The 27,632-nt window shown below is 54.5% G+C and overlaps 1 protein-coding gene across 3 annotated transcripts in view; it reads left to right on the plus strand.

The window, feature by feature from the left end:
* The window catches only part of MEGF8 (multiple EGF like domains 8), a 53,275-nt gene that overhangs the window by 8,434 nt on the left and 17,209 nt on the right, over nt 1-27,632 (plus strand). For 2 of the 3 annotated variants that reach the window (XM_063801730.1, XM_009435694.5), the window contains exons 4-32: nt 41-247; nt 1,065-1,245; nt 1,327-1,415; nt 1,961-2,376; nt 2,841-2,986; nt 3,118-3,240; nt 9,520-9,674; nt 9,997-10,116; nt 10,484-10,628; nt 10,713-10,876; nt 14,333-14,533; nt 15,560-15,760; nt 16,209-16,445; nt 17,277-17,395; nt 17,490-17,621; nt 17,709-17,822; nt 18,269-18,517; nt 18,989-19,188; nt 19,526-19,736; nt 19,836-20,085; nt 20,651-20,783; nt 21,820-22,067; nt 22,145-22,255; nt 22,397-22,515; nt 22,836-23,043; nt 23,468-23,648; nt 24,208-24,371; nt 25,162-25,306; nt 26,835-27,066. In XM_063801730.1, coding sequence (XP_063657800.1) covers nt 41-247; nt 1,065-1,245; nt 1,327-1,415; nt 1,961-2,376; nt 2,841-2,986; nt 3,118-3,240; nt 9,520-9,674; nt 9,997-10,116; nt 10,484-10,628; nt 10,713-10,876; nt 14,333-14,533; nt 15,560-15,760; nt 16,209-16,445; nt 17,277-17,395; nt 17,490-17,621; nt 17,709-17,822; nt 18,269-18,517; nt 18,989-19,188; nt 19,526-19,736; nt 19,836-20,085; nt 20,651-20,783; nt 21,820-22,067; nt 22,145-22,255; nt 22,397-22,515; nt 22,836-23,043; nt 23,468-23,648; nt 24,208-24,371; nt 25,162-25,306; nt 26,835-27,066 — 5,201 coding nt within the window. Of the gene's footprint in view, nt 1-40; nt 248-1,064; nt 1,246-1,326; nt 1,416-1,960; nt 2,377-2,840; nt 2,987-3,117; nt 3,241-9,519; nt 9,675-9,996; nt 10,117-10,483; nt 10,629-10,712; nt 10,877-14,332; nt 14,534-15,559; nt 15,761-16,208; nt 16,446-17,276; nt 17,396-17,489; nt 17,622-17,708; nt 17,823-18,268; nt 18,518-18,988; nt 19,189-19,525; nt 19,737-19,835; nt 20,086-20,650; nt 20,784-21,819; nt 22,068-22,144; nt 22,256-22,396; nt 22,516-22,835; nt 23,044-23,467; nt 23,649-24,207; nt 24,372-24,850; nt 25,019-25,161; nt 25,307-26,834; nt 27,067-27,632 lie in introns of all 3 variants that reach the window. The other variant, XM_003953509.6, reaches the window with a different exon arrangement.

The raw sequence follows: 27,632 nt of genomic DNA on the forward strand, positions 1-27,632 counted from the left end.
AGGCCCTGCCCACCTTACCCAGCACACTTTGTGCCCACAGATGCTGCTGCACCTCTTCAGTGATGCCAACTACAACCTGCTGGGCTTTAACGCCTCATTCCGCTTCTCCCTGTGCCCGGGTGGCTGCCAGAGCCACGGGCAGTGCCAGCCACCGGGTGTGTGTGCCTGCGAGCCGGGCTGGGGGGGTCCTGACTGTGGCCTGCAGGAGTGCTCAGCCTACTGTGGCAGCCACGGCACCTGCGCCTCGGTGAGCCGGTCCCCATCCCTGTTTCCCCTGGGGCCCTGATCTGTGAGCGCACCCTCCACGCCCATCTCCTAGGTCTGACCTTGCTCCTGCATGAAACTCCCCCCACCACCCCACCCTCCTCCGTGACACCCACTTCCCTCTCCTTCCAGAGCTTGCCCCCCACCTGTTACACCAACCCCACCCCACCTTCACCTGCAGGCCCTCCCCTGCTGAACATATCCCACTCTCATCTATACCCCACTCTCATCTGTGAACACCACCCTCCTTCCTCCAGCCAGGCCCAAATCTGTCCTCCCATCCAGCCACTCTGTGTGGCCTTGGACCCCCGCCATGACTTCCAGCCTCGCACCACTGACCTTACGCTGAAGCTGTGTACATCCAGCTTTCAATCTGGATTGCGCTTTGAGCCCTCCCCGCCTTGACCTCCCCAGATCTGAGCTCTTTCAGTCCAGGCTGAATGTCAGCTACGCTGTCTGTCTTCTCCCAGCCTGCCGTCTTTCTGTCTTTTCTCCTTTTTCTCTGTGTGTCTTTTCCTTTTTCTGTTGATCTTCTTTTTTCCATCTGTCTGCTTCCTTCTGATTGTTTCTCTTTATCTCTTGTTTCTGTCTGACAGTTTGCCTTTCCCCTCTTCCTGTCTCTCTCTGTCTCCCTTTCTCTCTCTCTCTTTCCTTTTCCATCCTCTCCCTTCCTGTCTGTCTCTTTCTCTCTCCCTTTGTGCCCTGTCTCATTCTGCCTCTTTTCCTCTCTGTGTCTCCTTTGTCTCTCTGTCCTTGTCTCTCCCTCTCTTATCTCTGCCTTTATGTCTCCTTTCCCGCAGCCCCTGGGACCATGCCGCTGTGAGCCTGGCTTCTTGGGACATGCCTGTGACCTGCACCTGTGGGAGAACCAGGGGGCTGGGTGGTGGCACAACGTGAGTGCCAGGGACCCTGCCTTCTCTGCCCGTATTGGGGCAGCTGGCGCCTTCCTGTCCCCACCGGGGCTGCTGGCAGTTTTCGGAGGTGAGCAGATGGGGCGAGTATCTGGGATCTGGAGGCCCGGCAGCCTATGGCCAGGGCATGAGACTATCCACCCCTCCACAGGCCAGGACCTCAACAATGCCCTGGGTGACCTCGTCCTATACAACTTCTCCGCCAACACCTGGGAGTCTTGGGACCTGAGTCCTGCCCCGGTATGGACCCCTCCTCGGCCCTGGAGGAGCCTTTCCACTCAATCAGACCCAGCCGGGGACCCCCAGAATGATCCCCTATCACCTAGTGCTCCCCCAGTTCCTGCAGCTTGATATAGGAACCTACTTCTCCCTGTTTCTGCCTTTTCTCTCTGGTTTCCTTTTTTCTTCTTCCTCTTCCTTTATCTGCCTTTGTGCATCTTATTTTTCCATGTGTCTCCTGTTGCTCAATCTGTCTCTGTTTTCGTCTGTCTGACTTTTGGGCTTCTGTGTTCTCTGTTTCTGTGTCTCCATCTCTCTGGGTCTGTTTCTCTCTGCCATTTGTCCCTTTAACTCTGTCTCCTTGCCTCTTCTCTCTCTTATTGTATTTCTCTGTTTCTATGAGTCTGTCTCTTCTTTTCTCTCTCTGCCGGTCTCTGCCTTTCTCTTTGTCTCTGTCTTTATCTCGCCTTCTCTCCATGTTTCTCTGGCTCTGCATCTCTCGGTCTAAGCCTGGCTCTGGCTCTCTTGCTGTGTCTCTACCTCTGTCTCTTTTCTCTTCCTCACAGGCTGCCCGTCACTCCCATGTGGCCGTGGCCTGGGCCGGCTCCCTGGTACTGATGGGTGGTGAGCTGGCTGACGGCTCGCTCACCAACGACGTGTGGGCCTTCAGTCCACTGGGCAGGGGCCACTGGGAGCTCCTGGCACCACCTGCCTCCAGCTCCTCAGGGCCCCCAGGCCTGGCAGGTCACGCGGCTGCCCTGGTGGATGATGTCTGGCTATATGTGTCTGGAGGCCGCACCCCGCACGACCTCTTCTCCTCTGGCCTCTTCCGTTTCCGCCTTGACAGCACCAGCGGGGGCTATTGGGAGCAGGTGATTCCGGCAGGCGGACGGCCCCCTGCTGCCACTGGCCACTCCATGGTGTTCCATGCCCCCTCCCGTGCCCTGCTGGTCCATGGTGGACACCGGCCCTCCACTGCCCGGTAAGTGACCTGTCCCATAACCCATGCTCCACAGGCCAGGCCCAGCTCAACACCATAGGCCTTTAGTCTTTAGAGGTCTTTGCCCACTGTCGGACTCCTGTTGTCTCTCAGTCACTCCTTCCTTCATGTATTTACTTATTCCTTTGTTCACTCATTCATTCATTCATTCACCCACTCACACATTCTCTGATGTTTTATTCAATCTCTTGGTGAATTGCCTTCCACACACTCCCACCCATGTATCTATTCAACAGAGCCCTGCTTGGTGTCCAGCCCTTGCTAGCTTATGCAGGTAACTCAGAGATGACTCAGGGTCCTGCCCACAGGGAACTTCTAGTTTGGAGGGGACATAGAGTCAGTCATGGCCAGTCTCATCCCTGGGTGATCACACGGCTCCTAAGAGCCTGGAGGAGGGAGAGAGACGCTTCCTGCCCTGAGCCCCTGCCCTGCTTCTCCTTCGGTAGGTTCTCTGTGCGAGTGAACTCCACTGAGCTTTTCCACGTGGATCGGCATGTGTGGACGACGCTGAAGGGGCGGGATGGGCTTCAGGGCCCAAGGGAGCGAGCCTTCCACACAGCCAGTGTTCTGGGCAATTACATGGTGGTCTATGGTGAGGAGGCTCCCCAATCCTGCCTGCCTGCCTGCTGAGGGCCTGAGCCAGCCCTGAGCTGAGGCTCCCTGCAGGGGAGTCCCCCCACCTCCCCTAGGCTTGCCAGCTATGCCCCTTTCCTCCATTCCCAGGGGGCAATGTGCACACCCATTACCAGGAGGAAAAGTGCTACGAAGATGGCATCTTCTTCTACCACCTTGGCTGCCATCAATGGGTGTCAGGAGCTGAGCTTGCCCCGCCAGGAACCCCTGAGGGTGAGTGGTCCCTGTTCTTCCCTAGGGGCTCCTGAGGGTCCCACCTCTCTCCATAGTGATTCTGGGCTCAAGCCACCTCAGTCCGTAAGGGTGAGCCTTACATCCAGGCCAGTTGGTGCCAGCCTTAGGAGGCAAGCCTGGGATGGACATGGGACTAGGGCATCGTCACCATGGAGATGGGAGGCCCTTACCGCAGTATCCAATGTGGGTTCCAATCCAGGTTTTGCCAGTTTCCAGCTGCCCCAGGGAAATGCCTAAGAGGCAGCAACTTTTCCTTCTTTTTAACTTTCTTTTCTTTTCTTTTCTTTTTTTTTTTTTGAGATGGAGTCTCGCTGTTGCCCAGGCTGGAGTGCAGTGACGTGATCTCAGCTCATTGCAGGCTCCACCCCCCGGGTTTCACGCCATTCTCCTGCCTCAGCCTCCCGCGTCGCTGGGACTACAGGCGCCTGCCACCTCACCTGGCTAATTTTTTGTATTTTTAGTAGAGACGGGGTTTCACCGTGTTAGCCAGGGTGGTCTCGATTTCCTAACCTCATGATCTGCCCGCCTCGGCCTCCCAAAGTGCTGGAATTACAGGCGTGAGCCACCATGCCCGGCCTCTTTTCTTTTTTTTTGAGAGGGAGTCTCGCTCCGTCGCCCGGGCTAGAGTGCAGTAGTGTGATCTCAGCTCACTGCGACCTCCACCTCCCGGGTTCAAGCGATTCTCCTGTCTCAGTCTCCTGAGTAGCTGGGATTATAGGCATGCATCTCCATGCCTGGCTAATTTTTTTGTGTTTTTAGTAGAGACAGTGTTTCATCATGTTGGCCAGGCCAGTCTCAAACTCCTGACCTCAAGTGATCCACCCACCTCAGCCTCCCAAAGTACTGGGATCACATGTGTGAACCACCATGCTTGGCCTTTTTAACTTTCAATTTAGGTTCAGTGGTACAAGTACAGGTTTATTATATAGGTAAATTGTGTGTCATGGGGATTTGGTGTACTGATTATTTCATCACCCAGGTATTAAGCCTAGTACCCAACAGGTAGGTTTTTTTTTGTTTTTTTTTTGGAGGGGATGGAGTCTTACTGTGTTGCCCAGGCTGGAATGCAGTGGTGCAATCTTGGCTCACTGCAACTTCCACTTCCTGGGTTCAAGTGATCCTCCCGCCTCAGCCTCCTAAGTAGCTGAGAGTATAGGCGCATGCCACCACACCTGGCTAATCTTTTTGTATTTTTAGTAGAGACGAGGTTTTGCCATGTTGGCCAGGCTGGTCTGGAACTCCTGACCTCAGGTGATCCGCCCACCTCGGCCTCCCAAAGTGCTGCGATTACAGGCGTGAGCCACTGTGCCCAGCCCCAGTAGGTAGTTTTTTGATCCTCTCCCTCCTCCAACCCTCAGGTAGGCCCCTCGTGTCTGTTGTTCCCTTCTTTGTGTCCATGTACACTCGATGTTTGGTTCCCACTTGTGAGAACATGCAGTATTTGGTTTTCTGTTCCTGTATTAGTCTGCTGAGGATAAGGGCCTCCAGCTCCATCCATGCTGATGCAAAGAACATGATCTCATTCTTTTTTATAGCCACATAGTATTCTATGATGTATACGTACCACATTTTCTTTTTTTTTTTTTTCTTTCTATGTATTTTTTTTTGAGATGGAGTTTCATTCTTGTCACCCAGGCTGGAGTGCAATGGCACGATCTCAGCTCACTGCAACCTCCACCTCCCAGGTTCAAGCGATTCTCCTGCCTCAGCCTCCCGAGTAGATAGGATTACAGGTGCCTACCACCACAGCCGGCTAATTTTTGTATTTTTAGTAGAGACGGGGTTTCACCATGTTGGCCAGGCTGGTCTCAAACTCCTGACCTCAGGTGATCCACCTGCCTCGGCCTCCCAAATTGCTGGGATTACAGGCGTGAGCCAATGCGCCTGGCCTCCATTTTCTTTATCCAGTCTATCACTGATGGGCATTTAGGTTGATTCCATGTCTTTGCTATTGTGAACAGTGCTGCGATGAACATACACATGTTAGAACAATTTATATTCCTTGGGGTATATACCCGATAATGGGATTGCTGGGTCAAATGGTAATTCTGTTTTAAGTTATTTGAGAAATCTTCAAACTGCTTTCCACAATGCCTGAACTAATTTACATTCCCATCTGCAACCTCACTCGCATGTGTTATTTTTTGACTTTTTGATAATAGCCATTCTGATTGGTGTGAGATGGTATCTCATTGTGGTTTTGATTTGCATTTCTCTCATGATTAGTGATATTGAGCATTTTTTCATATGCTTATTGGCCACGTGTATGTCTTCTTTTGAAAAATGTCTGTTCATGTCCTTTGTCTACTTTTTAATGGGGTTGTTTTTTGCTTGTTAGTTTATTTAAGTTCCTTATAGGTTCTGGATGTTAGATCTTTGTTGGATGCATAGTTTGCAAATATTTTCTCACATTCTGTACATTGTTTGTTTACTCTGTTGATAGTATCTTTAGCAGCAACTTTTTCAAGATCACAGTAGATAAGTGACAGAGCCAGCATGGCTATCCCTAAACAACAATCTGTATAAAACTATCACTTAAGGCCGGGTGCAGTGGCTCACACCTGTAATCCCAGCACTTTAGGACGCCATGGCGGGCAGATCATGAGGTCAGGAGTTTGAGACCATCCTGGTTAACATGGTAAAACCCCATCTCTACTAAAAATACAAAAAATTAGCCAGTCATGGTGGCATGCGCCTGTAGTCCCAGCTACTCGGGAGACTGAGGCAGGAGAATTGCTTGAACCTGGGAGGCAGAGCTTGCAGTGAGCTGAGTTCGCACCACTGCACTCCCACCTGGGCAACAGAGTGAGATTCCGTCCCCAAAAAAACAAAAACAAAAACAAAAACTATTACTTAATCTCTGTGCCTCAGTTTGCTCATCTGTGAAATGAAAATTATAACACATAATGCCATTGGATAGCTGTAAGAGTAAATTGAGATGATCCTTCAAGAATGATGCCCAGTGAAGTGCTCCACACATTTCCTTTCTTTTTTAAAATTTTTATTATTTATTTTTGAGACAGAGTCTTGCTCTGTTGCCCAGACTGAAGTGCAGTGGTGTGATCTTGGCTCACTCCAATCTCTGCCTCCGAGGTTCAAGCAATTCTCATGCTTCAGCCTTCTGAGTAGCTGGGACTAGAAGCGTGTGCCACCACACCCGGCTAATTTTTGTATTTTTAGTAGAGATGGGGTTTGCCATGTTGACCAGGTGGGTCTCGAACTCCTGGCCTCAAGTGATCCATCTGCCTCGGCCTCCCAAAGTGCTGGGATTACAGGCGTGAGCCACCGTGCCTGGCCTAATTTTTGTATTTTTTTAGTAGAGATGGGGTTTCACTGTGTTGACCTTGTGATCTGCCTGCCTGGGCCTCCCAAAGTGCTAGGATTATAAGCATGAGCCACCGTGCCCGGCCAGGCATTATTATTATTGTTGTTACTATTTTATTTTATTTTACTTGAGATGGAGTCTTGCTCTGTCACCGAGGCTGGAGTGCGGTAGCACAGTCTCCACTCACTGCAACCTCCACCTCCCGTGTTCAAGCTATTCTCCTGCCTCAGCCTCCTGAGTAGCTGGGATTATAGATGTGCACCACCACTCCTGGCTAATTTTTGTATTTTTGGTAGAGTTGAAGTTTTGCCATGTTTGCCAGGCTGGTCTTGAAGTCCTGACCTTAAGTAATCTGCCTGCCTGGGCCTCCCAAAGTTCTGGGATTACAGGCATGAGCCATCACGCCCGGACTGTTGTTACTCTTTTAGAGGCAGAGTCTTGTTCTGTTGCCCAACCTGGAGTGCAGTGGTGCAGTCATAGCCCACTGCAGCCTTGACCTCCCGGGCTCAAGCAGTCCTCCCACCTCTGCCTCCCAAGTAGTTGGGACCACAGGCCCATGCTACCCTTCCCAGCTAATTAAAAACAGAATTTTTGGCCAGGCACTGTGGCTCATTCCTGTAATGCCAGCACTTTGGGAGGCCAAGGCGGGCAAATTGTGAGGTCAGGAGTTCGAGACCAGCCTGGTCAATATGGTGAAACCCTGTCTCTACTAAAAATACAAAAATTACCTGGCGTGGTGGTAGATGCCTGTGGTCACAGCTACTCAGGAGGCTGAGGCAGGAGAATCGCTTGAACCCAGGAGGCGGAGGTTGCAGTGAGCCAAGATCGTGCCACTGCACTCCAGCCTGGGTAACAGAGGGATACTCCATCTCCAAAAAAAAAAAACAACACACACACACACAAAAAAACAGATTTTAAAAAATTTTTTGTAGAGATGAGGCCTCCCTATGTTGCCCAGAGTGGTCTTGAGCTCCTAGGCTCAAGTCATCCTTCCATCTCAGCCTCCCAAATAGCTGTGACCATAGGCACACAATACCACGCCTGGCTAATTAAATAAAATATTTTTGTTTTTAGAGATAGGATCTTGCTGTGTTGTCCAGGCTAGTGTTGAACTCCTGGCCTCAAGCGAGCCTCGTGAGATCCAGCCTCCCAACGTGCTGTGATTATAGACGTGAACTACCACGCCCAGACATATTGTCTTTCTTATAGCAGTTAGGGTCCTGTCTCAGGGCCAGAGGGGTCACCAGGGAGGAGATATGGAGAAACCTTTCACTCTCATTAAATCAGACACTGCTTTGAAATCGGATGAAAGCCACAGGCCCTCTCTTCAGAAGATGCTTATACCTGCAAGTTGGGCGTATCACTTCGGGGACGTGAGGGCTTCCCAGAGTCGCATCTGTTCACTCCTCCTCCCTGAAAAGGAGAGAGAGGAGAGGACAAGCGTAAGGAAGGAACCTTAGCACTTAAGGGATGGGAAGGAGGAAAGGCCCCAGAGGAACCGTGTGTGACCATCAGGAATAAAGTCCAGGCCTGGTGTCTGAGGCCCTCATTCTAGGTCTCGTCTGCCTATCCCTTGGTCCCCTTCACTGGGCAGGAGTCAGGAGTGTGATGTTTCTGGAGGCCTCTTCCTGCTTCGCAGTTTGTGATTCCCTGGGCCAAGTCCCACATGTTTACAGTGCATGCAGGTCAGTAAGAGGGTAGGGAAGTCACCATTCACTGACCACTTACCTGTCAGTCAGGATTCTTGGCTGTAACTGACAGAAACCCAACCCAGCTGGCTTAAGCAAAAAGGAGAATTTCTGGCTGGGCACGGTGGCTCATGCCTGTAATCCCAGCACTTTGGGAGGCCGAGGCGGGTGGATCACGAGGTCAGGAGATTGAGACTATCCTGGCTAACACAGTAAAACCCCGTTTTTACTAAAAACACAAAAAATTAGCCAGGCGTGGTGGCGGGCGCCTGTAGTCTCAGCTGCTTGGAAGGCTGAGGCAGAAGAATGGTGTGAACCCGGGAGGCAGAGCTTGCAGTGAGCTGAGATCGTGGCACTGCACTGCAGCCTGGGTGACAAAGCAAGACTCTGTCTCAAAAAAAAAAAAAAAAAAAAAAAAAGGAATTTCCTGGCTCACTTGAGTGAAAACTGTAGGGGCTGTCTTCAGGCTGGGCTGGATCTAGGTGCTCACAAAATGGCATCAGCCATTTCTCACTCAATTTTTCAGCTGGGTTCACTTCAGTTTCTTGCCTTGTGTAGATGGTCACAGGCAGCTCGTGGATTATCTTCTGTCATAAAATGCCCAGAAAGAAGGGAGTGTCTTTGCCCCAAGAATTGAGAATCAGGCCCTGTACCCCTCCCTGAGCCAGTCACTGAGACTGATGGGCCTGGGCTAAGGCCTCACTTCTGCCAGAACCAGGGACAACTCCACCTAAGTCTCACAGATTGGGAAAGGGAAAGGTTGGTTTTCCAGAGGAAAATCAGGCGCTATCACCAGAAGAGAGGCTGGTGCTAGACAGACAAAAATGGGAGACTGAGGCAGCCTACTGGGGGCTCAGCAGATTCTTCAGTCCTCCCAGCTCCCTGAGGACGAGATGATGGTTCTTTTTATAGAGGAGGAAACCAAGACTCAGAGAAGTTCAGTCTCCTGTCCAGGGTCACACAGCTAGTCAGTAGTTGATCCACGATTTGAACCCAAGTAAGTGGTAGACACAGGATTTGAACCCAAGTCTTTCTGACCCTAAAGATCAGAAAGATGATTTGGGTAGGGGTGAGGGAGCTCAGCTTGTTCAGGGCCAGGTTGGCTGGGAGAGTGTCCTTGGGCAGGTGAGGTTGAAGCAGCCACCGGAATAGAAGGCTGGGCTGTGGCCCAGGAGAATCAGGAGCCATGGAGGTGGTGGAGGGGCTGGGGGTCTAATAATGTCATTGGGGTCTCTATTCCCCTAGGCCGAGCAGCGCCTCCCAGTGGTCGGTACTCACATGTAGCTGCGGTGCTTGGTGGCAGCGTCCTGTTGGTGGCTGGGGGGTACAGCGGCCGGCCCCGTGGGGACTTGATGGCGTACAAGGTGCCCCCCTTTGTGTTCCAGGCACCTGCCCCTGACGTGAGCACTGGGGTGACAGGGAAAGGGTGGCTGGGGGGAGGAGGTAGCAGGGTTTCCACAGGTGAGGGGAAAGGCAGGAGGGGATCCCTGGGAGAAGGAGTGGGGATCCCTAGGGCCATGAGAGAAGGGAAGGAGGTCCCTGGGGCAGAGGAAAGAGGAGCTAGAGGTCCCTGGGCCCGGGGGAGGAATGGATGGGCATGCTGAGCACTCAGGGTCCTCTGGGATAGCTAAAGCGAGCGGGGACTTGGGAGGCCGGCCCAGGTCTGAGAGGCCTCCTCCTCCGTCCCCTTGCCTCCCCCTCTGTCCCCTTGCCTCCCTGCAGTACCACTTGGACTACTGCTCCATGTACACAGACCACAGCGTCTGCTCCCGGGACCCGGAATGCAGTTGGTGCCAAGGAGCCTGCCAAGCTGCACCCCCTCCTGGGACCCCCTTGGGGGCTGTGAGTGACAGCCCTAGACCCTCTGTTCCCTAGCACAGAGACCTGCCCTCAGTGTCTCCCTCTGCCTAACCAGATGGACAAGAACTTTCCCTCAACTGGGAGACTTGTTTTCATGCCGGAGATCCTCCTTCCTGATTCCTGACTGCGGAGCCCTGAACCTTTGCCTATCCCACCCAGCCCGACCCTTTTGAGCCCGTGACCCCATCCCCGCATCCCCCGTCCTCTGGATCTCCCACATTCCAAGTCAACTCCCCGTTCTTCAGTTTTTTGGCCCTTTCCATCACAGGACCCTGTATCCACAGCCCTTGCTTCCCAGATCTCTTGAGCTCCAGTCGACAGTGAGCCCTTTCCCCTCTCCTCCTCGCAGTGTCCAGCCGCCAGCTGCCTGGGCCTGGGCCGCCTCCTGGGTGACTGCCAGGCCTGCCTGGCCTTCAGCAGCCCCACAGCCCCTCCACGGGGACCTGGCACCCTGGGCTGGTGCGTGCACAATGAGAGCTGCCTCCCTAGGCCTGGTGAGTGTCCGCAGCAGTGGGCCGGCGGGAGGGGGCCAGAGCACTCCACACTGACCCACCGGCCCCCACCCCCTGTCCTCTCAGAGCAGGCCCGCTGCCGAGGGGAGCAGATCTCAGGCACTGTGGGCTGGTGGGGGCCTGCGCCTGTCTTCGTCACGTCCCTGGAGGCCTGCGTCACCCAGAGCTTCCTGCCTGGCCTGCACTTGCTCACCTTTCAGCAGCCGCCCAATACCTCCCAGCCCGACAAGGTGGGTAGGAGGCGTGGCCCTGGATGGGGTGTTGATGATCCTGATCCTAGGGTTTGTTTTTTCTCAAATGCATCTTTATCACTCTTATGTTTACTCCAAAACTCTTTACATTCAAGGGTCTTATTTTCCTTATGGACTTTATTTTTTATTTTTTTTGAGAGGGAGTCTTGCTCTGTCACCCAGGCTGAAGTGCAGTGGCGCAGTCTCAGCTCACTGCAACCTCTGCCTCCTGGGTTCAAGTGATTCTCCTGCCTCAGCCTCCTGAGTAGCCGAGATTACAGATGCCCGCCACTGCGCCCAGCTAATTTTTGTATTTTAGTAGAAGACGAAGTTTCACCATGTTGGTCAGGTTGGTCTTGAGCTCTTGACCTTAAATGATCCGCCTGCCTTGGCCTCCCAAAACTCTGGGATTATAGGCATGAGCCGCTGTGCCTGGCCTCCTTATAGATTTTAAAAAGAATTTTTACATTGTGGTAAAATACACATAAAATTTTTCATCAGTGACATTTAGCACATTTACAATATTGTGCAATCATCACCACTATCTTGTTACAGAACATTTTCATCACCCCAGAGGACAACCCTGGACTCACTAAGTAGTCACTCTCTATTCCACTCTCCCCCCCGGTCCCTGGCAGCTACTAATCTGTTTTCCATCTCTGGATTTGCCAGTTCTGGACATTTCATGTACATGGAGGCCTGTACTATGTGGCCTTTTGTGTCTGGCTTCTTTCACTCAGCGTAATGTTTTCAAGGCTCATTCATTTTATAACTTCATTTGGAAAGGAACTCTATTCCTTTTTATGGTTGAGTAATATTCCATTGTATAGATGGACCACATTTTGTTTATCCATTCGTCAGCTGATGGATGTTTGGGCTGTTTCCATCTTTTGACTATTGTGAATAATGCTGGTATGAGCACTTGTGTACACGTTTTTGTTTGAACATCTGTTTTCAATTCTTGTGGCTGTATACCTAGGAGCAGAATTGCTGGGTTATATGTTAATTCCATATTCATCTTATTGAGGAATGTCCAAACTGTTTTCCACAGTACCTCTTTATTGATTTTTTGTTGTTGTTGTTGAGACAGAGTCTCTCTCTCTGTCGCCCAGGCTGGAGTGCAGTGGCACGATCTCGGCTCACTGCAACCTCCAGCTCCCGGGTTCAAGTGATTCTCCTGCCTCAGCCTGCTGAGTAGCTGGAACTACAGGCACTTGCCACCACACTCGGCTAATTTTTTGTATTTTTAGTAGAGATGGGGTTTCACCGTGTTAGCCAGCATGGTCTCCATCTCCTGACCTCATTATCTGCCTGCCTCAGCCTCCCAAAGTGCTGGGATTACAGGCATGAGCCACCATGCCCGGCCTCTTTATTGATTTTAAAAATAGCTCATATATTCACATGGTTCAAAAATCACAGTGACATCAAAAGTCATCGGGGCTGGGCACGGTGGCTCACGCCTGTAATTCCAGCACTTTGGGAGGCCGAGGTGGGCGGATCTCTTGAGGTCAGGAGTTTGAGACCAGCCTGGCCAACATGGTGAAACCCTGTCTCTACTAAAACTACAAAAATTAGCCGGGCGTGATGTCGGGTGCCTGTAATCCCAGCACTTTGGGAGGCTAAGGTGGGAGGATCACTTGAGGTCAGGAGTTTGAGATCAGCCTGGCCAACGTTACGAAATCCCATCTCTACTAAAAATACAAAAATTAGCTGCTCATGGTGATCCATGCCTGTAGTCCCAGCTACCTGGGAGGCTGAGGGAGGAGTATCTCTTGAGCCTGGGAGGCAGAGGTTACAGTGACCCAAGATCACGCCACTGCATTGCAGCCTGGGCAACAGAGTGAGACTCCATTTTAATTAAAAATAAATAAATAAATAAATAAAAGGCTGGGCACGGTGGCTCACGCCAGTAATCCCAGCACTTTGTGAGGCCAAGGCAGGCGGATTACAAGGTCAGGAGAGCGAGACCATCCTGGCTAACACAGTGAAGCCCTGTCTCTAATAAAAATACAAAAAAATTAGCTGGGTGTGGTGGTGAGCACCTGTAGTCCCAGCTACTCAGGAGTCTGAAGCAGGAGAATGGCGTGAACCCGAGAGGTGGAGCTTGCAGTCAGCTGAGATCATGCCACTGCACTCCAGCCTGGGTGACAGAGAGAGACTCTGTCTCAAAAAAAAAAAAAAAAGAAAAGAAAAAGAAAAAGAAAAAAAAGTCACTAAATGGACAGTCTCTCTCATTTACCCCACTCCCTACCCCTTAAGTGGTCCAAAATTATCTAGCTCCAGCATGGCTGCAACTTAAGGCCACCATACCTCCCTGGAAGATCCATTTGGGTTTCTTTGATCTTATTCCAGAATTTACCTATTCAGATGCAAGTAAGCATTACATCATATCATTTTTCTTTCTCACTAAAGTAATATACTATGAACATTATACAACTGCTTCCTTTTTTTCTTCCTGGCAAGCTTCCGATAACAGAACTTAAGAAACACTCTCATTCTTTTTTTTTTTTTTTTTTTTGAGATGGAGTCTCTCTCTATCGCCCAGGCTGGAGTGCAGTGGCAAGCGATTTCAGCTCACTGCAACCCTGCCTCCCGGGCTTAAGTGATCTTCCCACCTTAGCCTCCCAAGTAGCTGGGATTACAAACATGCACCACCATGCCTGGCTGTTTTTTGTATTTTTTTTGTTTGTTTTGAGACGGAGTTTTGCTCTTGTTGCACAGGCTGGAGTGCAATGGCGCAATCTCGGCTCACTGCAACCTCTGCCTCCCGGGTTTGAACCATTCTCCTGCCTCAGGCTCCCAAGTAGCTGGGATTACAAGTGCACGCTACCACTCCCTGCTAATTTTTTTGTATTTAGTAGAGATGGGGTTTCACCATGTTGGTCAGGCTGGTCTTGAACTCCTGACCTCAAGTGATCTGCCCACCTCGGCCTCCCAAAGTGCCGGCCGTGCCCAGCCTTCATTCTTCTTTTTTTTTTTAAGTTGTATAATATTCCATTTACATTTGTAGTTTATTTAAATAGCCTCCCACTGGTGAACACTTGGACTGTTCCACTCTTCTGCTATTACAAAATCACACACCAGGAAAATAAATCTTGCACTTTGTCTGCCACTTTGAATATTAGATCTGGGCTTTGAAGTGCTTAGCTGGAAAGGTGAGGAGTTGGATAAGAAGACACTGAAGTGTCCAGTCCTGGAGTTTTAATGTGAGATGGAAATGACGAGAGGCCAGGGGTAAAGGTGGGCTCTGGGACCCTGTCGTCTATTGTCTGAATTTAGGTCTTGCCTCTTTTCCCAGAGTGACCTTTGACAAGCCACCTAACCCCTGTCCCTCTGCCTCAGTCTCTCATTTGGTAAAATGGGGAAGAAGGTTGGGTTGACCAGTCTTTTCTGGCTCTGATGTGGCCTGTGAGTCCAGAAAGGGACTCATACATACACCCATCCCTGGTGGCACAGGTCTCAATTGTCCGCAGCACGACCATCACCCTAACACCCAGCGCAGAGACAGATGTATCCCTGGTCTACCGTGGCTTCATCTACCCAATGCTGCCTGGAGGGCCAGGTGGACCAGGGGCTGAGGACGTGGCCGTGTGGACGCGGGCCCAGCGCCTACACGTCCTGGCCCGGATGGCCCGTGGCCCTGACACGGAGAACATGGTGAGGCCGCCTGGGACATTCAGGGGGGTGTTTATGGTAAATATGGGAGTTAGGGGTGTGGTATAGGGCATCTGTGGTGATTTGAAGGTTCTGGGGAAGGGCTGGGGAGAAATTAGAGGCAGGAGATGGATTTTGTGTGTGTGTGTAAGACAGAGTCTCACTCTGTTGTCCAGGCTGGAGTGCAGTGGCGCGATCTCGGCTCACTGCTACCTTCACCTCCCAGGTTCAAGCAATTCTTCTGCCTCAGCCTCCCACGTAGCTGGGATTACAGATGTGCATCAGCACTCCTGGCTAATTTTTTTGCATTTTAAGTAAAGATGGGTTTTCACCATGTTGGCCAGGCTGGTTTGGAACTCCTGACCTCAGATGATCCGCCACCTTGGCCTCCCAAAGTGCTGGGATTACAGGCGTAAGCCACTGCGCCTGGCTGGGAATGGATCTTTAGTAGAGGAGGGAGGGTGCTGAGGTTTTCAATTGTGAGCAGAATTTGAGGGAAACTTTGAAGCAGGTGAGGAAGGTCTGAGTCAGACTTGAAAGGCCCCTGAAGGCTGGGCATGGAGGTGTACACCTGTAATCCCAGTCCTTTGGGAGGTAGGGGCAGGTGGATTGCCTGAACCCAGAAGTTTGGGACTAGCCTGGGAAACGTGGCGAGACATCATCTCTCCAAAAAATACAAAAATTAGCTGGCCATGGTAGCATGCACCTGTAGTCCCAGCTATTTGGGAGGCTGAGGTGGGAGGATCACTTGAACCTGGGAAGTTGAGGCTGCAGTGAGCCATGATCGCATCACTGCACTTCAGCCTGAGTGATGGAATGAGACCCTGTCTCAAGAAAAAAAAAAAAAAAAAGCCCCTGAGGAGGAGGGTCCCTGGGGGTCTCACCTCTGAGGTTCTCAGGATCTAAGGAGCTCTGAGGCCCTCTTCTTAGGAGGGGGTGGGGTACAGGGTGGGTTTGGAGGTATCAGGGGTCTGAGGAAGGAATGGGAAGGGTTCTGAGGCCCCTGCCTATCACTCACACCTACCCCAGGAGGAGGTGGGGCGCTGGGTGGCTCATCAGGAGAAGGAGACGCGGCGGCTGCAGCGCCCTGGGTCTGCTCGCCTCTTCCCTCTGCCTGGGCGGGACCACAAGTATGCAGTAGAGATCCAGGGCCAGCTCAACGGCTCGGCAGGCCCTGGGCACAGCGAGCTAACTCTGCTGTGGGATCGGACTGGTGTGCCAGGAGGCAGCGTGAGTACCCAGGACCTACCTCCAACCCTAGCCGCAGGCCCCAGCCTCAGATCACCTGGGCTTTCTGAACCCCAGGCCACAAACTCTGAAATCCCTAGATTCTGGCCTCGGACTCCTTAACTCTTGGCCTCTGAACTCTGGACCTCCTCTTGAACCCTGTGGCCCCTGACCTCTGCCTATAGACCCTAACCTGATCCCATATTTTGACCCCCATCTTCTGACTCCTCACCCTTGACCCTGCTGACCCTGACCTCTGCCCTCCATACTTTGACATGTAATAATCTCCAGATTCCTCCAGACCTTGGACCTCTTTACTGATTTCCTAAATCCTGACTTCCTATGTGCCTGAGTTCTCAACCTGGGCTCCAAAACCTTACTTTCAGTTAGCGCCAGACTCTGACCCCTGCCCCAGACCTTGACTGCTGCCTTCCTGTGACCCCTTCCCCAGGAGATCTCCTTCTTCTTCCTGGAGCCCTACCGCTCGTCGTCCTGCACCTCCTATTCTTCCTGCCTGGGCTGCTTGGCAGACCAGGGCTGTGGCTGGTGCCTGACCAGTGCCACCTGCCACCTGCGCCAGGGCGGAGCCCATTGCGGGGATGACGGGGCTGGTGGGTCCCTGCTGGTGCTGGTGCCTACCCTCTGCCCACTCTGCGAGGAGCATCGGGACTGCCACGCCTGCACCCAGGTGCCTGTGGGGCCACCAGGGGAGGTCACAAGGTGGAGGGAGCCACAGCAGGCAATGGGCAGTCAAGGGAACCCCTGGTGGGGGGTGTGGGGGAAACAGCAAGGGCTTTTGGCCTTGATCTGCAGAGCCTGGTGGGGAGGGTGAGATGGAGCTGTAGAGAGAGGCACCTGGGGAGTCAGGACTCTCCCTGTTGTAGGGGCCAGAGAATGCAACTCCATCCTTTTCCACTAGCGGGGAGTTTCTCAGCATAGGCACTGGAGCCCAGGAGTAGGCCTTCAGGCCTGCCACCTCCAAGTGATGTCAGGCAGCCCTCGACACCCTGCTTCCTCTTGTTCCCTGGGAGGGTTTGTTTCCTTGTGAGTGGCAAGGGAGCCGTTAAGGGTCCAGGCTCTAAGTCCCTGCTCTGTCTCAAACAGAGTGAGGCTTCCTATTTCTCTCCCCCCACCCCACCACCATCCAGGAGCTCAACAGAAGTCCCAGAATTGCACTTCTGTGGCTCTGGTTGGGCCTTGTACAGGCTCCTGGGCCAATGACTGGAGTTGTGGGGAGGGAATGTGGCCCCTTGCCCACCTCTGGATCCTGAGGATTGAATAAGCCCCACCCGGACCACACAGAAGGGTTGCTATTGCCCAAAGGAGACAGTGGGTGCTGGGCGGGCCGACCCATGGGTGTCTGTGGTCGAAGGGAGGGGTCCAGAGACGCAGGCAGCTGGGGAGGGAGATGGCCTTACAGGGACAGTCTGCAGGGTGGGGCAGGGGGTGGGATGGGCACTGGGAGCCCAAAGGAAAGGGCTGAGTGGGGTTCTGACTCCTCTGCCCAACTGACCCCCAGGACCCCTTCTGTGAGTGGCATCAGAGCACCAGCCGCAAAGGGGACGCGGCATGCAGCCGGCGGGGCCGGGGTCGGGGTGCCCTGAAGAGTCCAGAGGAGTGTCCCCCACTCTGCAGCCAGTGAGTCAGGCTGGGTGCAGGGAGTGGGTGGGTGGATGTGCCTGGGGATGTGTGCTGGCTGTGGAGTGACCTGGCCCCCTGCTCCCCGCCCCAGGCGACTGACCTGTGAGGACTGCCTGGCCAACTCTAGCCAGTGCGCCTGGTGCCAGTCCACCCACACCTGCTTCCTGTTTGCCGCCTACTTGGCCCGGTACCCACACGGGGGCTGTCGAGGCTGGGACGACAGGTATGGTCCCTGGGGCAGGGCTAACAGAGGAAGATTCCCCACTGGCAAGGGGCTGGGGCTCTGACCCCCACCCCTGCCATCCTGCAGTGTGCACTCGGAGCCACGGTGCCGGAGCTGCGATGGCTTCCTGACCTGCCATGAGTGTCTGCAGAGCCACGAGTGTGGCTGGTGTGGCAATGAGGACAACCCCACACTGGGACGGTGAGCCCGGGCAGGTGGGTGGGCAGGGTGCCCGGCTGTGTCCTTCCTCCATGACCGGTCATTCTAATGGCCTCTTTGCTTCTCTGCCCTCTTGCCCATCCCATGGCCACCTTCCCTTTTCCGTACTGTTTTTCTGTTGTTTATTTTACCCTCCCGCTCTTTTTTCTCCATTTTTCCTCCTTTTCCGGGTCTCTGCGATTCGTTTTCTTTCTCCTTGTCTGTTTCTGTCTCTCCGCTCTCCCTTTCACTGCATCTCTGTCTATGTCTCTCTTCTGTCTTCCAAAATTGTTTTTGTCTGCGACTTCTCCTGGTTTCTCTGTCTCTCTTTCCAAATTTATATTTGCATCCCTCTCCTTCCAATTGGCCTCCTCTCTCCCTGTCATTGTTTCTATGTATGGCTCCTGTTTCTATGTTGTCCCCCGCTTCTTCACTCTCCCACCCTGCAGGTGCCTACAGGGGGACTTCTCAGGGCCCCTCGGTGGGGGTAACTGCTCCCTGTGGGTGGGGGAGGGCCTGGGGCTTCCCGTGGCCCTCCCTGCCCGCTGGGCATACGCCCGCTGTCCTGACGTGGATGAGTGTCGCCTGGGCCTGGCCCGGTGCCACCCGCGGGCGACCTGCCTGAACACGCCCCTCAGCTACGAGTGTCACTGCCAGCGGGGCTACCAGGGTGATGGCATCTCACACTGCAACCGCACGTGAGTGAGGCGGGGGTTGCTGTGGAGATGTTGCCCCAGGCTGGGGCACATGGAGGTGGAGGGAGGAAGCCATCATGGCACTGGGTCCCCTCCTGTGGAACCAGCATCCCCAGTTAGCCAGGGGTTTTTACCTTGCACACTAGGTCCTTGTTAGAGTGACAGGGTCCCCAGTGTAACCCTGGTTACCATGGAAGTGGGGCACCCATAGGCTGTGGGCCATAGTCTTCAGCGTTGCCATGGAGGTGGAGGAGGACCTAGTTGAAAGAGGTTTTCACAGTGGTGCTATGTGGTTGCTATAGAGACAGGCTTGGTGATGCATGGAGTTACCTTGGAGACAGGGTCACCCCCATAGCCCAAAACCATGGAAACAGCCAGTGGCTTTGATGGTGTCATGGTGGGTGGAGATGATGGGGTGCTTTAGGGGCTCTGGGCCTGCCTGGCGCTTTCCCCACCCCCAACACGGCCCCTCAGGTGCTTGGAGGACTGTGGCCATGGTGTGTGCAGTGGCCCCCCGGACTTTACCTGCGTGTGTGACCTGGGCTGGACATCAGACCTGCCCCCGCCCACACCCGCCCCGGGTCCGCCAGCCCCCCGCTGCTCCCGGGACTGTGGCTGCAGCTTCCACAGCCACTGCCGCAAGCGGGGCCCTGGCTTCTGCGACGAGTGCCAGGGTAAGCAGCCCTTGTCCTGGGCCCAGCCTGGACCCAGGGAGCCTCCTCCCTTCTTGGGGCTCCAGTTTGCTCTTCTTGGAGGGGGCCTCAGTGTCCTCTCATGCAGCTCTAGGTCCCCTGCCCCATTCCTGTTCCTGACTCAAACAGGTTTCAGTGCCACCCATCGCTCTGGTTGGGCTTCAGTTCCCCCTCTTGGGACTTGCTGTTTCCCCTGATCTGGGCCTTGGTTTCTCACCTTTGAAGCAGCTGGGTGGGGTCAGGGTTTAGCTGAGCCAGTAGGCCTGGGCCTGTTTCCACCCTTGACTTGACTCTGTCCCACCTGCTGGGGCCTCCACAGACTGGACATGGGGGGAGCACTGCGAACGATGCCGGCCCGGCAGCTTCGGCAACGCCACAGGCTCTAGGGGCTGCCGGCCCTGCCAGTGCAATGGGCACGGGGACCCACGCCGTGGCCACTGCGACAACCTCAGTGGGCTCTGCTTCTGCCAGGACCACACCGAGGGTGCCCACTGCCAGCTCTGCTCCCCAGGCTATTATGGGGATCCCCGGTGAGCCAGCGGGCCAGCCAGGGCTGGGTAGGGTGTGCTTGGGGACACAGTGGGGAGGGTCAGGACTGGTCTGACACTGGCTCTTCTCCATCTCCCCAGGGCCGGTGGTTCCTGCTTTCGGGAGTGTGGGGGTCGCGCCCTCCTCACCAACGTGTCCTCAGTGGCACTGGGCTCACGCCGGGTCGGGGGGCTGCTGCCTCCAGGTGGCGGGGCTGCAAGAGCCGGGCCTGGCCTGTCCTACTGTGTGTGGGTTGTCTCGGCCACTGAGGAGCTACAGCCCTGTGCTCCCGGGACCCTCTGTCCCCCACTCACCCTCACCTTCTCCCCTGACAGCAGCACCCCCTGCACGGTGAGCACTGAGGAAACGAGGGTTCAGGCGCATGAGCCAGAACCGTGTCCCCTGACCCAGCCTGCATCCTCAGACCCTGACCCTAGTATTGCTGTTTTTTTGTTTGTTTGTTTTTTTAATCCTTCAAAACCCAAACTCCTCCTCAGATCCCCAGCACTTTGTTCCTAGGCCCACAGACAGACCTCCCCATTTCCCAGATAGCTTCCTATTTCCTCAGCTCCCATCTCCAATTCTCCAGATCCTCAATCTCCCCATTCCTAGAGCAGGAATGGTAAATTGTTACACCTTGTACACCAACTCTGATTGATTGGTACTGACTGCCAGGAGCTGCATGTTGAGAAAGGGGCTCAATGCAAGAGTGCCTGATAGATGAGCCGTGTCTACTTTGGACACAGGAAGGGGAGTGGTGGCCTTATGCCATAGTTTGACAGTCTCCCCTGGATGTTCAAACAGCCCATTTCCCAGTCTCAGATTGCCCTCCCCTCTTGAACCCCTCCTCCTCCCAGACCCCAGGGGTCGTTCTTATCCTCATTGTCCCCTAATCCTCGATTCTGCACCCCTCTAGCTGAGCTACGTCCTGGCGTTTGATGGATTCCCACGCTTCCTGGACACTGGTGTTGTCCAGTCGGACCGCAGCCTCATAGCTGCCTTCTGTGGCCAGCGACGGGACAGGCCCCTCACTGTTCAGGCCCTGTCTGGTACGGGGGCTAGGGGAAGTGGGACCTCTTAGTCCTGGGCTATGTATCCCTTGCCCCTGAACTCACCACCTGAAGTGGGCTCAGGACCCAGCTCTGCCGCTGCTTATGGGGTGATGTAAGTCCCTCACCATCTCTGGACCTCAGTGTCCTTAGTTGAGAGGAAAATAGGATTGCGCCGGCTGAGCTACGTCTGCAGAGAGAAGGGCTGAATGAGACATGTCTCTGGGGCATATAGAATGTGGCTGGTGTGAGGACCCCACACCACTCACTCTTTCCAGCTAGGCAGGAGTGTAGTAGCGCAATCTCAGCTCACTGCAACTTCTGCCTCCTGGGCTCCAGCGATTCTCCTGCCTCAGCCTCCCGAGTAGCTGGGATTATAGGCGCATGCCACCATGCCTGGCTAATTTTTGTATTTTTAGTAGAGACGGGGTTTCACCATGTTGGCCAGTCTGGTCTTGAACTCCTGACCTCAAGTGATTCGCCCACCTTGGCCTCCCAAAATGCTGGGATTACAGACATAAGCTGCTGCGCCCGGCATATATATATATAACTCTATTGAGGCATATTTTATATATACTAACATATCAAGTAATTCCTGTCACACCTACCCCCAAATCAGTATCTTTTCTAAAGAGATCCAGTCTCATGTAAAGGCAGTAGGAGTTGTGGAAGGTTTGGAGCTTGCTGATTACAGGGCCCAATTCACATTTTGAGGATCGCTGGGCCACCATGAGTGGGGAGTGTAGGCAGCCAGGAGGACCAGTAGGGGATGGGTGCCGGTGTCCAGGTGGGACAGGACTTGGGCTTGGATAGCAGCTCAGGAGGTAGCTAGCAGTCGGTGAGAGATTTAGGCTTGAAGATCAATCTTGATGGGTTGGCTGAGGGAGGGGGTGCAGAATGGTTCATCCTGGCGATGATTATGAATAATATGGTGCCTTCCTTCCCTGCCCAGTCACACTGGGTTTTCTTAGCATCTGGGGGTGGAAGGGGCCAGGAACGTGACTTTGCTACCAGCCTCTGGCCTCTCTCTTCACAGGGCTGCTCGTGCTGCACTGGGAGGCCAATGGCTCCTCATCCTGGGGCTTCAATGCTTCGGTGGGCTCTGCCCGCTGTGGGTCAGGGGGCCCCGGGAGCTGTCCCGTCCCTCAGGAATGCGTGCCCCAGGACGGTGCTGCAGGTGCGGGGCTCTGCCGATGTCCTCAGGGCTGGGCTGGCCCACACTGCCGCATGGCTCTGTGTCCTGAGAACTGCAATGCCCACACTGGGGCAGGAACTTGTAACCAGGTACAGGTGGGAGAGGTCAAGTCTGGTGGGACAGGGCTGGTGATCAGGGCTCCCCTGAGTCCCTTGTCATCCCCCAGAGCCTGGGTGTGTGCATCTGTGCCGAGGGCTTCGGGGGCCCCGACTGCGCCACCAAGCTGGATGGCGGGCAGCTGGTCTGGGAGACCCTCATGGACAGCCGCCTCTCAGCCGTGAGTTGTGGGTACCCGCTGTCTAGGGATGGTTGCTCCCAGGTCGTTCTCCCACCTCCATTCCTGGGACCACCCCTACACCCAGGCCTGGCACTTTGTCCTGACCCTAGCCTGATCCCCGATGTCCGCACCCACCCCTAGGACACTGCCAGCCGCTTCCTGCACCGCCTGGGCCACACCATGGTGGATGGACCCGATGCCACCTTGTGGATGTTTGGGGGCCTGGGCCTGCCCCAGGGGCTGCTGGGAAACCTGTACAGGTGAGGACTGCCCTGGGCAGGTGGGATTCGCAAATAAGAGAAGGTCACCTCGGGATGCTAAGAGTCACCTCAGAGGAGTGCAGAAAAGCCTCTAAGGTAAAGGACAGCCCAAAGGATGCTGGGACACTTGTCACAGGAAGCTCACCCGGGGACACTTGGGGACCAGGGTACTTATTTGGGTGGTGCTACCCCAGGGAATGGTGAGAGGACTGTCATAGGAAGGTCACCCCAGGGGATGCGGGGACATCTGTCAGGCAGGGTCACCTTGAAGGATGCTGGGATGACTGTAATGAGGCTGCTTTTTTGCACCCTGGCCCCAGGTACTCAGTGAGTGAGCGGCGGTGGACACAGATGCTGGCGGGAGCCGAGGACGGGGGCCCAGGCCCATCGCCCCGCTCCTTCCATGCAGCCGCATATGTGCCCGCTGGCCGTGGTGCCATGTATCTGCTGGGGGGACTTACCGCTGGAGGCGTCACCCGTGATTTCTGGGTCCTCAACCTCACCACCCTGCAATGGCGGCAGGAGAAGGTGAGCATCTCTCCCCAGCCCACTCCCCAGCCCTCACACTGGGCCCTGACAGAGACAGCTGTGGTAGCTCCTGCCAGCTCCATCCCCAGAGGAAACAGAAGCCCCAAACTTGAATTTCCTCGGCCATCCTGGGTCACACTGTTGTCCTGAGCCAGTCCTGGGCTGGGACACAGCTTCACTCAGCAGCAGAGAGAGGCCAGGGGAGCAAGGGCTTCCCAAAGCCACACCAGGCTTGAGCAGGTGGAAATGCCAAGGGGCCCACTGTGCCTCTGCCAGGACCCAGGCTGGTCCGACTGGCCCCGGGCGGGGGTCATTCCCTCCTTAGTACTTCAGGGAGGACTGTGGGGGGCTGAGGCTCGCTTCTACCCACAAGGTGACCCCTGACCTCTAGCCCCATCGGTGACCTTGCCCCTCCATCCCTCAGGCCCCCCAGACCGTGGAGCTGCCAGCCGTTGCTGGTCACACCCTTACTGCCCGCCAAGGCCTGTCTCTGCTCCTGGTGGGCGGTTACTCCCCGGAAAATGGCTTCAACCAGCAGCTGCTGGAGTACCAGCTGGCAACCGGCACCTGGGTGTCAGGAGCCCAGAGTGGGACACCCCCCACAGGTGGGGCTGGGGACCGGGAGGGGACAGCCCCCGTGGATCTCCCGGGCATCCGGGCTTCCTGTGGGCTCTCCATCCACTGCTGTGCTCTGTGGCCACCTGTCTCCCTCTCTTTCCCGTCCCCATGCAGATTCTCAGGGCACCCTCTTGAATGTTCAGATTTTCTGACTGTCCTTCCCAGACTCCACAACTAACTGCCCACTCCCGGCCACATGTGGCCACCGTCCCCTGCCCCCAGGGTCTGAGCTCCCTGCTCCTCAGGGGTTCTTCCTCGATCACACCTCCTTTCTTTGATCACTGTCCCCTAGACATTCTGGACGCCCTGTCTCCCTCCCGAGAGCCTGGCAGAACTTACTGCCAGTTGAGGACTCCCTTCTCTTTTCCAGAGTCTCTAATGATTGTCCATTCGAACCCAACTGAGAGGGACGGGTGGAGAGGGGCTCCCAGGCCTCCAGTCTCAGGGCCGGGGAAGGGAGTGGTCACCAAACAGGGGACCGGGAGGTCGGCGGGGTCAGTGCTGTTGTCAGCCCCTCCCCCAGCCTGTCACCCTGCCCCTCACCAGGTCTCTATGGTCACTCTGCTGTCTACCACGAGGCCACCGACTCCCTCTACGTGTTTGGGGGGTTCCGATTCCATGTGGAGCTGGCGGCCCCATCCCCCGAGCTCTACTCCCTGCACTGTCCTGACCGCACCTGGAGTCTGCTGGCCCCTACTCAGGGGGCAAAGGTCAGGAAAAGAGGCTCAGACCCAAGGATGTATGGGGCAGGAGGGAGGGGTCCTCTTTCCCAGTGCCCCAGGGACTGGCTCCATCCCAGATTCCTGCTTCCCCTCCTTTCTATGTTCCCTAACTAAGCGACACCCCCACATCTCCCCTGCTTCCATCCCTGATTTGGAGGAGAGAACCCGAGGCCAGGAGGTCAGAGGCATGAGTTCTGCCCAGCTCTGCCCTGAGTCTTGGTGTGGCCCTGGCAGGCCCCTTCCCCGTCCTGGGTTTTTCCACTCGTATAAACCAGGACTGAGGCTCCCCGCTCTTTCTGCCTTCAAGGCCAAGGAGAATGTGTGTGGGAGGGCAGGGAGCCCTGTCTGCACTGGTTAGAGAGGCTGGCGGTTTCAGTCCACACGTTTCCAAGCCCGTCTTGGAGGCAGGGGGCTAGAAGCAAGAGACTCGAGGAGCCTCAACCCCAGGACGCCCCCACTGTCACTAGCGAGATCGTATGAGGAATGTGCGTGGCTCATCTCGGGGTCTGGGCCAAGTTCCTGGGGAGCAGCCTGGGTCATGGGGGTTCCGGGAAGTCAGGAAGGAGATGGCTCTGTGGGCTGCTCTTGCTGGTACAGGAGGTTTCCTGGAGGAAATCTCACCTCACCTGAAGGAGGTGAGATTTGAAGAGGGTTAGGATTGGGTGGGCTGGTAGGGGGGGACAGGTAGGGAAGTACAGGGGTGGCTGGAGGGCTAAGAGGGAGCAGAGGACAGCTCTGACAGGCTGTCCTGTCCCCCCACCCCCCATCTCCCCAACAGCCCCGCCCCCGGCTTTTCCACGCCTCAGCCCTGTTAGGGGACACCATGGTGGTTCTTGGGGGGCGCTCGGACCCTGACGAGTTCAGCAGCGACGTTCTGCTCTACCAGGTCAACTGCAATGCCTGGCTTTTGCCCGACCTCACCCGTAAGTCCCCACTGTGGCTCCCAGGAGGCTGAGGGACATCCAGGAGGAGCCCCATCCCCATCCTGGGACTCCCACTCCTTAGGAGTCACTGGGCCCCTGCAGACCCACTGGCAGAGCTCCCGCTCTTCTGGATTATCTGAACACCAGGACATGCCCTCCTTCCTTTTTTTTTCTTAGAGAAGTTTATTTTTTACTCTGTAAAAGTAACAATGTTCACTGTATATAATTTGTAAAATAGGAAAGAAAAAAAAACACCCATAATCCCCCTCTCTAGAGACAACCACTATTAGACATGGGGGTGTTTCCTACCAGCCTTTGCTGTTCATAGGTAGAAGCATGCCTGTCACTTGCCTTTTTATTTCAATGTTGTAAGTGACTGTTGTGAGTGTGTTTCTGGGTCTGTCTCCTTTTCTTTTTGCTTCTCTCTCTGACCCTTTGTCTCTTTTTCTATTTTTATTAGCAACAGAGTCTCACTGTGTTGCCTAGGCTGGAGTGCAGTGATGCTATCTTGGCTCACTGTAGCCTCTGCCTCCAAGGCTCAAGCAAGCAATCCTCCCTCCTCAGCCTCCCAAGAAGCTGGGACTACAGGCATGCCACGACGCCTGGATAATTTTTTTTTTCTTTTTTGGTAGAGACAGGGTTTTGCTATGTTGCCCATGCTGGTCTTGAACTCCTGGGCCCAAGCAGTCCACCTGCCTCAGCCTCCCAAAGTGCTGGGATTTAATTCCCTTTTTCTCTTAATCTGTCTTTTCAGATTCAGTAGACAGAGACTACTTCATGTCTGTGTCTCTCAGTTATTTTTTGAGGATTTAAAAAAATTGAGGTGAAAGTCACATAACATAAAATTAACCATCTTAAAAATGCATTGGCTGCAGCCTGGGTGACAGAGCAAGACTCTTTCTCAAAAAAAAAAAAAAAAAATGCATTGGCATTTAGTGCCTTCAGAGAGTTGTCCAGCCGCCACATCTATCTGGTTCCAAAACATTTGTCTCTCTTCTTATTTCCCTCTTTGTGTTCCTTTGTTCTCTGCTTGTGTCTCTCTCCCTCTCTTTTTTTTGCTTGCTGTCTATCCTCATGTGTTTCCTCTCTGCTTCTGCTGTTTTTTTTTTTTTTTTTGGAGACATGGTCTTGTTCTGTTGCCCAGGCTGGAGTGCAGTGGTGCAATCTCAGCTCACTGCAGCCTCAACCTCCTGGGCTCAAGTGATCCTCCTAATTTAGCTTCCCAAGTAGCTGGGGCCACAGGTGCGCACCACCATGCCCAGCTAATTTTTTATTGTTTGTAGAGACGGGGTCTTTCTACGTTGCCCAGGCTGGTCTTGAACTCCTGGGCTCAAGCAGTCTTCCTGCCTCAGCCTCCCAAAGTGTTGGGATCACAGGTGTGAGCCACCGCCCTTGGCCTTGTTTCTGCTGTCCTTTGACCCTGTGTTTCTCCTCTTTCCCTGCATCCTTCTCTGACTGGCATCATGGTGTGGGTCTCTTCCTGGAGTCTCCTGCTCTCTATCTGTCTGAATACGCCATCTTTCCTCAGGCCCGGCCTCTGTGGGGCCCCCAATGGAGGAGTCTGTGGCCCATGCTGTGGCAGCAGTCGGGAGCCGCCTGTATATCTCTGGGGGTTTTGGGGGAGTGGCCCTGGGCCGCCTGCTGGCACTGACCCTGCCCCCTGACCCCTGCCGCCTGCTGTCCTCACCTGAAGCTTGTAACCAGTCTGGGGCCTGCACCTGGTGCCATGGGGCCTGCTTGTCCGGGGATCAGGCCCACAGGTAACCATGGCGACCATGACAGGCAGTGGGGAGTGGAGCCCTCTAATGGGGGTCCTGTGCTAGGCCACACCAGGATGGAGGCCTCAGGAGTATACCATCTGGTTCAGGAAAGGGGTGAATCACCGCAGGCAGGGTGGCCGGGGGAGCTCTGAGTGGGGATCCCTGCCTGGGACTGGGGTCTCATGCAGGAATGCTTGCTGGAGGAGCTGGGTCTGAACTGGGCCTTAAAAGAACGGTAGAGTTGAGACCATCAGTGATTCAGAAGTGAGGCTGAGACCGGAAGCTGGAGGGGGTCAGCTCAGAAAGGGCTTCCCATGCCTGGCAGAGGCACTGGCTCTGTCCAGCTCCACAGATCCTTCAGCTGCGGTTCCGGGAATGCAGACATCCTGGACACTGAAAGTGTTTTCCTAGGCTTAGCACAGACTCACTTCGCTGCCCAGTCACCCTCACTGATATGAGGCTATTAGTTGGCCTTATTTGCCCGAAGGGTGTGTTGTCAGTTACTACAGGAATGTTAATGGTTTGATTTTGGAGTGCTCCTTACCCCAGACCCCACTGGAGGTATT

This window comes from Pan troglodytes, chromosome 20 (genome assembly GCF_028858775.2).
Source record: "Pan troglodytes isolate AG18354 chromosome 20, NHGRI_mPanTro3-v2.0_pri, whole genome shotgun sequence".
NCBI classification, from domain to species: Eukaryota; Metazoa; Chordata; class Mammalia; order Primates; family Hominidae; genus Pan; species Pan troglodytes.